The sequence below is a fragment of the Ornithodoros turicata genome, chromosome 2, assembly GCF_037126465.1.
Source record: "Ornithodoros turicata isolate Travis chromosome 2, ASM3712646v1, whole genome shotgun sequence".
Classification (NCBI taxonomy): Eukaryota; Metazoa; Arthropoda; class Arachnida; order Ixodida; family Argasidae; genus Ornithodoros; species Ornithodoros turicata.
In genome coordinates, this window is record NC_088202.1 from 118,812,364 (window position 1) to 118,821,785 (window position 9,422).

General features: G+C 48.9%; 1 protein-coding gene across 4 annotated transcripts in view; it reads right to left on the reverse strand.

Annotated features, from left to right (window-relative positions):
• Positions 1-9,422, reverse strand: part of LOC135385983 (hemicentin-1-like) — a 219,600-nt gene that overhangs the window by 68,120 nt on the left and 142,058 nt on the right. For all 4 annotated transcript variants that reach the window (XM_064615655.1, XM_064615653.1, XM_064615654.1 and 1 more), the window contains exon 6: positions 7,077-7,346. In XM_064615655.1, coding sequence (XP_064471725.1) covers positions 7,077-7,346 — 270 coding nt within the window. The remainder of the gene's footprint in view (positions 1-7,076; positions 7,347-9,422) is intronic.

Consider the following 9,422-nt stretch of genomic DNA (forward strand, 5'->3'; position numbering starts at 1 on the left):
ACATCGTGTCTTACTTCGGAGCTACAGGTACTTCATCAATGCAACATTCCGCCGCTTACGTGACTATTCGCCACAATGTCACCACACAAGAAGATTTGCAGTTAGAGAACCATTTACGTAAGAAATAATTAAACACGAAAACTTTCATATTGTTCCGTATGAAATAATGGGAGCGGTGAACGCGAGGTGTGCTTTATGGAAAAAAGTGTGGCGTCCAAAATCACATTTCCGAGTAACTCGAATGCACGTGCCCTGGAGATGACGACGGCCGGATACGAAGCCATCCTGGCTGAAGGAGAGTAGTGCGAGTCCGCGTAGGGTTTGAGGAGGGAAACTTGCGCTTTTTCTCGGTAACGACATCAACGGTCAGGACAGCTTCAGATCTCCGTTCTAATCTTCGCTAGGGAGGGAGACGAAGCAGTGAGTACCTGCTCTGCTCTTCGTTTTTAGGTCGAGGGCAGTACTTTTTCTTTTTTTCTTTTAAATGTGACGTGGGCAAACACTGCGTCTTGTCCCATCCTACAGTTTGCAGTACAAACGGTCAGGAGGGCGAGCATCTGGTTCCACGGTAGCATCCGATGTCCTGACAATAGTACAGTTGGGAAAAATTGGACACTCGAGACGTGCAGGTGACGTGGTGGTGATGCGCACAAGTGGAGCTGCAGCATTTGTCCCCAGTGCTGCGACAACAACTTATTGTATACAAGCGCATGCAGCCTGGGTAGCGGAGACGAACAGGTCTGTGGCGCAGCCGACATGTGTGCTACGTCTTCCCTTCCGATTAGCCGTATCGGAGTCCTAAGCGCATCGACGTTTACATTGTCCACAACGAAAGGGGACGGCCACGGGTTACATGTTGTCGAAGTAGAACACGTACGAATATTTGACGCAGCTTGCAGCTATTGGCGTAGGCCTACAGCCTCCTGAGCAGTAGAAGGGGATCTTAAGACGATCAGGTGGAAAACAACTGGCGCATTTCCTTTGACTATACGTTTGATTTTGTCTAGTTCGACCATGGTTGGATCTGCGTGACAACACAGCGTGAGAGTGTCTGCTATGCACGATGTGAATGCTTCGTCCACCACCTGAAACCTCTGGAACAGCTCGCGCTTAGCGTCAGCGTTTCGGAACGCTGATCTTCCGAAGAGATCCGTAACGCGAGTGCGAAATAGTGGCCAGGTAGCGACTTCAGTTTCGCGATTTATGAAACACGTGCTTCCAAGACCGCCTAAATAATTGTCCACACCGTCGTGTTTTGTTGTGTTACCCCATCCGTCAAATTTGCTTACACGCTGGTAAGCGCCCAACCAATCGTCGACGTCTTGTGTGCCCGTTCCTGCAAATGCTGGCGGGTCGTCTTGACGTGCTGCAGGCAGGGTATAAGGTGCTGCTTGGTTCGGTGTAACGAAAAATAAAATGGAGAATGTGGCGCCCATGAACATTATGAAGAGAACCGGCTGCTCCATTCCAATTAAATATCCAGGACGGTAAATAAAATGATAGTGAAATGGACTATCGCATCCGGAAAGGTGTGTATGAGACCGACACGGTAATGTTCGGCATGGTTTCACATGAGAGAACTGATGTTCTGAGGCTGGAGCAACATAGGAAGGATAAATACATACAAAGCCTCAATTTGCTTCCTGAAGCTATGGCTGGTTTCCGGCAAGCGCGGTCCGCGATTGACAATGTCATCGATCTCGTCTCCTCCATCCAGTAAGCAAAGTCTGATGGGCTCCTAACGGCCGCTGTCTTTCTGAATCTAGCGAGAGCATACGACAGTGTTCTCCATAATGTTGTAGTCGCGTCGCTTCAAGAAGCTGGTGTGGGCGACTGTACCCTTGCCTGGTTGCAAGCCTTCCTCTCTGACAGGTCTTTGTTTCGTACGCACAGCAGATGGTGACAGTGCCAACTACTTTGTGCATCGTGGAGTTCCACAGGGAAGCGTCTTCAGCCCGCTCCTGTTTAATGTCATCCTGGCGCATCTCCCTTCTCCTCTGCCCAAGCATACCCATATCACGATCTGTGACGATGACATTTGCATACGGACCTCTGCAGCGCGCCGTGATGCCATTCAGCGTCGTCTGCAACATGCCTTAGACCTTCTTGTGGCGCATCTTGCTTACCATGGGTTGTCTGTCTCTAGACAGTAGCTATGGCATTCACGCGCTGCTCCTTCACCAAATACCCCCTACTGCTAGCTGGCTCTAGACTGAACTACGTCTCGCATTATCGGTATCTAGGCATCATCATTGATAGGGGACTGACATGGTCGCGGTATATCAACTCCCTTTCTGCTAGAGCCCGCATCTACTGTAATGTGCTCCGGCACCTCTGTGGATCCACATGGGGCCCGTCCGTGCTGACCTCCATTGTGTGCACTGCTCCCTGTTGCTTGGCGTTATGCGCTATAGCCTGCCTGTCCTTTATGGGATCTCCAACATTCACGAGCGGGAGCTGCTAATATTCAAGCCAGAAGCCTCCGTCTCTGTTTGGGAGCGCCAAAGACAACGGAAACCTTCTCTGTTTTGGCGGAGGCACGCGGGCCATCAGTGCTTATTATTCACGATAGTGTCGCCTTACACGCGTACACACGTTATCTTGCCCGCCATCCAGCCCATTACCTCTGTGACATTGCGCAACGTTATCCCGCATCTGCATTCGGTCAAGCTATTTGCCGTTTACGAAGCAACATCCCCTCAACCTCAACCTCCGCTCGGACCTCCTTTGCGCCACCCATGTGTACACTTCACTACCCCACTGTACAAACGTCAATTCCGGGCCTTAAGAAAAAGAAGGTTGTGCCAACAGTTGTGGCCTGCCAACTGACCTTGTACCACATCTACAGTCACCACCGGCATCGAACCCAAATCTACAATGATGCTTCAGTTTCTCTGGTTGGGTCGTCTGCTGCCTTCTGCAACCCAGAGGATGGAGCTGAGTACGGCTTCAAGCTCCCTCTTATGTCATCTGCTGAGGCCGAGGCATTCGCACTACTGGCCGCTTTGAGACATGTCTCCTCGTGCGCGCCCAGGGCCTGGTCGATCCTCACCGACAGTAAAGTGGCTCCGAGGCGCTGGCCTCTTACTCTGCTGCAGTCATCAGTTACACCTACACCACGATCATCGCCCTGCACTCTGAACTTGTATCGCTGAGACACGAAGTGGTGCTCCAATGGATTCCGAGCCATGTCGGAATTTCAGGCAATGATCGTGCTGACGCTCTTGCTCGAAAAGCCGACGACACTGAGCAACCAACTGTCTTTCCCCTTGCGCACTCTATGTGACAGCTGAAAATCCGCCGCTTCACTGCCAACCGCACACAGCTCTTTCAGCAACAAGCTATACGAACCAATGCCAACTAATGCCTTCCTTAAATCCATTGACCCTTTAATGACATATGCTGTGCCTGGCCGCATCCCGCGCATCGAGGAATCGTTGCTTCATCGGCTGCGGCTGAATGTGGCACGAACTCCTGTCTTCCTATTTAAGATGAATCAGCACCCATCACCTCTTTGCCCAACGTGCAACGTAGAAGCCGATGTGCCACACATCCTCATTGCCTGCCAGCGGTACGAAGATCACCGATCGAGTCTCCAGCGCCGCCTTGCTCATCTGGGCTACCGAGAGCTTTCCCTCGCGGTGCTACTGGGCCCTACCCAGCACTCTGAAGTCACGACTGCGCTGACACCATTCCTTCGGGAATCTAAACTCCTGGCCATTCCCTGATACGTCCTATGCGCAACGATTAGTGGAAGGAGCTGTTTCTTCTGTATTTTTTCATAATTTTCTGTATCCCAGCTGTTTGTACCTTCTTTTGCTTGCTTGTAAGCTTTAGCAAGCCCACATCGTGGCTAACCTTGCCCTTCTCTTTATTTTACTTTGCATTTAACATATCCCCCCTCCTTCAATTTGCCTAAGAAATTAACGATGGAAGATGGAAGTCACTGAAAAGGTTAGCGAGCTGTAGGTGTGTTAGCTTAGCTCAATTGGTAGAGCCCTGGACCGGTAATCCAGAAGATGTGGGTTCGAGTCCTACAGCTGGCTAACGTTTTCAGTGACTTCCATCTTTCATCATCTTTCATGGTTTCACAGACTGCTTGGCCAAGTTTCATTTCCGAAAACAAGTTACTTATTATATAAACGAGTTTTAAAGATTCGCACGCCCTCTGCAGCTTAGCGAGAATGACGTAGGCCGTGCACACGAATGGGAGCGCAGCGACAGGTGATTGTCTCCGAGGTCGTCTGCTTCACGTTCGCACCGCAAAATACTAAGTGAACAGACCTAGGTAAATACGCCGACTCTCGCTTACCAATGTGAGTGCTGACATCACCATGTTCCGTGGAACACAGTGTTACGCTCAAGGCTGCACAAACACGTACGACGCTAGCCAGAAACAGCATTCCACGAGCCGATCTCAGACATCTTTGCGAAACGCAGACACCATCACCCATCACTCTCGCCCGGCGGTCGGACGCCAAGGCCTCTCTGCCGCTCCCTGCCTTGTCCGCGCCAAAGGGCGCTCACTGATTGGCCTTATCGAAGTGACGTTTCCAGAGAGGGAATTCCGGATTGCCCTCAACATCCGTCGTCTGCTGTTGCCATGTATTACATCGAATTGCACAGAAACAGCTCCACTAATTCGCGTTGGATTTTCGGCGTTATTATGAGTGACGAACGAGGACTAAAATGGCACTGTAGTTTCGGAATCGACCGCGGTGGATGCGATAGTCCATTTAAGGATTGAAATGAAAAGAAAATAGCTGTCGCGTGCCACATACGAGTACGTCACATGAATGCCACAGCGGTGTTACGGTGTTACAGTCACAGTACATTCGCCAGCTTAGTGTCTCTAAAAAAACTGCATGAACGCCTGCAGGGCTTGGAATTGTTTGGCCGGGGCCTAAGGGCTCAGGATGTTCGTTGCACGAATGGAGGTCTATCCATTCGGGCCGAGGTGGCCTGGAGATGCTGTCACTCCTGCTGATGTCGTCGACAGGACCCTATGACATGTGCAGTGTCCTCTTCAGACCCACACATGCGGCCAGTTAGGGGAGTCTACCTTCCTAAGTCTATGGAGCAGTAGGTGCGCTGTGATTGCTTTTGTGCTTCATCTGTGCCTTGAGCGCGTCATGTGCACATCACGCAATTGCAATGTGCCCCCTAAAGTCAATACTAATTAAAAAGTTGATTAAAATATCTCTGTTAATTAGTCCCCCAATTGAGAAGAAATACAGTTTCCTAGTAGCAGCCCCGTCGAGTGATCCAATTACTAAAGTAAAAGCGTCCTAAGGCCCTTTCTATGAAAATTTGTTGCAGATAAAAAGAAACGCCCAGTATATTCCACACCGAGCTAGGAGCATTGCATACAACTTCACTGCTGTCGCCGACGTTGTGCGGGGCAAACTGGTACCGAATTCAATATCAGATGCGGGTACGACAAGGTATGAGATGCTCTTAAAACCACTACCATTGGAAATGTTTCTAAAACTTCCTACCAGCGGTCTCTACAAATCGATTTTTTTTTCTCATCCGTTATTTCTCGGTATGCAACGTTTATTGTGCCCCGTGCCCAGGGATTTCCCTAACCTCTGCCCCCTCCTCTGCCCCCCCCAATCTGAGATTGCCTAATACAGCCCTGCTATAACTGCACATACCCATAAATATGTATCCATATAGATATGCCACTTCCCCTCATTGGAGCCTCGGTACTCCTCTCACCCCCAGAGGTCGATTTCTGGCGAAATTATGGTGCAAACATTTCCTTACTTTCATCCACATTTGTGGGACTGCAATCTCTATATTTTTCTTTAAATGTATATTCTGCTTTCAGAATAGCATCGCAAAGAAATGAAATAATCCATCTCAGTATCAGAAGGTATATGATTGCGTTGAATGAGTTCAATCGACAGGCTTCCATTGCTCTTTCACGCTTTCCTTACCGGCCCCTCCTATCTTTATGAGTCTTCCGGACCTTCGGGAACGAAGACACCAAGTTCCCCTCAAGTCCCTGGAGCACATTTTTATGCCCTGGTAGAAGATAAATTTTCCATATCTGCAAGATATATACACGGATGGCCCTTCCAGAAATGGCAAGTTTGCCTCGGCATTTGGGGTACCATCCGAAGGCGTAGTGCAAGGATGACGCCTCAGCAACATCTGCAGAACTCTATACCATTCTATTCTTTCTGCAGCACATAGTCGATGTTACCCTGCGGTAATGGAAAGTGTTCACTGACTCAAAATCTGCACTACAAGCTATCGAGAACACAGGGATACGAGGCTCGTCCGCACCCTTAGTGACGGAGGTGATAATGGCTTACCAGCACGTGTACGAAACACGACACAGGCTGGTCCTCCAGTGGGTTCCAGCCCAGTGTGGAGTCGTGGGGAATGAACAGGCTGAAGCAGTTCTCTCACCTCGAAGACGGCCGCGGACTAGTACTGCAGTGCTGAGAGGAGACCGTCGTCCCATGCTTCGACGTCTAGTTGCACCCCTGGCTTCCCGCCAATGGCCAAGTGACATTATCCCCCTTTATGCTTACAAGAGTCGATCCAACGCTCGCTTTCCGGATGCCACGAAACATCTCTTGTCAAGACGCTGCATTAATTCGTCGGATACGACGCAATGCGGCTTTTACAGCTCAGAGGCGTTACCGCTCGAGACAAGTTTGCTCTCTCAGATGCCATCACTGCGGTAATCTGGAAGATCTAGAGCACACACTTCTCCATATTCCGCACTACCGACCTTCCCGAACCACACTTTCAGGGTCTGTTAATCAGATGGACTCTCGCCCCATCACATCGTCAAAATGGATTAGTCCATGGCCAAATCCAGCCCACCAACGCTCTCCCCTCAAAGCATATCTGACCTTTTTGGATACCATAGGACTTCGGTCCTCACTGTGAGGCGACTGATTATTCCACTTCATCCCATTACCACCAGCAATGGGGTAGAGTATCGCCCCTGGCGATAAAACTCCCCAATTATAATCACAAAATAAAGTTGTTGTTGTTGTTCCTATATGATAAATAGGACCACCTCAAGGTAGGAAGATTAGAAACCGGGAACTCACATAAGACGACGAGGCTTTTGGACTCAGACATTGGGCTCCAGCCAGCATCGTTCTCTGCCTGGCATGAATAATTCCCAGCTGAACTTCGTTGTAGGTACTCCAGGAGAAGGTCTTGTTCCCGAGTCTCATTCACCGGAACGCTGTCTCTGTACCACCGCACTCGCCGTAAGCGTCTTGGATTACCTGCTTCGGCTTCGCAGCGAAGTAGCACTGCGCTCTCGTCCACGGCCACGACGGTAGGATTTATCCAAATGCTGACGAGGGGCGTGTCTGAAATGTACGACAAGCGATATGAAGAAACAATAACCAACCATGACCTGAGTGACTCCCGTTAATGTTGATGAGTGAGGGACGGAGAGGAGCAGGAAGAAAGGACAGGAGAATAAACATTCAAATGTTTTGTGTCACTTATGGAACTTTGCAATGTTTCTTCAAAAAGGAATTAAGCTTGAGTTACGTGGATCCAAAACTACGGAATCACCTAATAGCACGGCGGGGGAAAGAATAGAGAAAGGGCACAGCATCAGCTGCTTGTCAAAAGATCCTACCTGCAAATACACTTCATGCTGATGAACAACGCATTAAAACGCAAGCAAGCTGGTGGCGTAGGTGGATATCCCTGTCTACTTGTGTTTTGTGTTCCAGTACCTACCACCTCCTCAAGCTCAAGGAAATGGCATGATCAACACACTTCATGCCTCTTTCCTAAAAATAGAGTTTAGACGCTCAATAGATAAATAGTGCAACGAAATATACGCAAATTATTGAACAATATTCAGCTAGGTGTCTGGTACGGTTGCAATCCCAGTATAATGGCAGTGCTCCGTTCGTCTTTCTGAGTTGATTACAAGTTTCCATTTACTAGTCACTCCCGTGCCTTTTTCCAACGTGCGTGTGCATGAAAGGGAGACGAAAATACTTCATTTGATACCGGTTTTATTCCCTCAGCTAGTACTACGTACTTTAGCAGGAAATTGAAAGTGTTACTACGTTAACAGATCATTATCGTTGTTGACAGAACATAAAGACGCGAGTTATTTAGTACTTCTCCTTGGTCCTTACGATTCCAGTCATTCCAGCATCATTGCAGTCAGTCTGCGCACCTAATATACACATAATACTTCTCTGCGTCATGAATAATAACTAAGTATCCAACGTACCCCCAACATGGGTAGCTGAGGAAGTCGTGCTTTCATGAAGCATCTCCTAGGAATTAATGCACTTGAAACACTGGTTGATCTTCTCTCCTGCTTACAAAGAGGACACTGAAGTTTATGTGCTGGCTGTGCGGTATGCAAGTGGAGACATCTGCGTTCCTCCCCATTTTTATTCTCCCATCCAATTTAATCCATTGCAATCCAGAGACTGTGACTTACGTGTATATATGTGTACACGTGTAAACATTCTTACGTAGAAGTAGATAATCCCTGTATGCAGGGACCCGCAATTCTTTTCCATTCCTCAAGATAATATCCGTCTGGTTGACTTGTTTCGTTAAAAAGAGAGTTAATGGATTCTTGCTTAACCATTGGCATAATCGTACCCAACGTAAAAACGATATTGTCTCTAACACTTTCCCCTTTTAATGCGTTACCATTAGAGCCTCGCTACGAAAGAATCGGGGCGTGGTCTGTCTGTAGCCACGGCGCGGCGCGGTGAGTGGGGAGGGAAGGAAAGGGCACGTGGAGAGCGCGACGCGCGTCGGCCGTGCAGCTGTGGTAGTCGACGTTCAGGCATGTCTGCGTGGGCGCGCCATGGGTTATGAAAGCTCTGCCGAGGAGCGGTGGCGTAAGAAGGCTGAGGCTGTGAGACGGCGCCGTCAAAATGAATCGGAGGAAGCCCGAAAGGCTCGTTTGGCTGCGGATGCTGTCTTGCGTTAGCGTTGTGTAGGGCCGTGTTAAGAGTTCTGTAGCGTTTTTGAAGGGTCGTTGAAGGGTTGTGTAGCGTTGCGAAGGGGAGTTCCCAAAGCGTTTTCAAGTTTTAATGCTAACGCATTTCCATCGGATCCACCAATGGGTCGACCATGATTTTTCTTAACCCTTCAAACACAGAAGCAGAAGATGGGAAATATATTTCGTTAGTGTTTGTTTGCTTTTGTTTCAGGTGTGGTTTCACACACTCATGTTGGTGTGTGTGTTGGCTAAAAACATAAGAGGTATTGCAAAGATTCTTTCAGGCTCCGTCGCTAAGCCCAACACATCTGGAAGGCACGATCGAGGCTAAGAAAACTTTCTTTTTGCCTCTGCCTGGCCTGGAGCCCGGTCATAATTCTTGCTACCGTAGTTAGCTAGATGAATGCTAGTGACTGAGTCAGCTGTGCTGATTCAGCTAGCCGTCCGTTTCTTT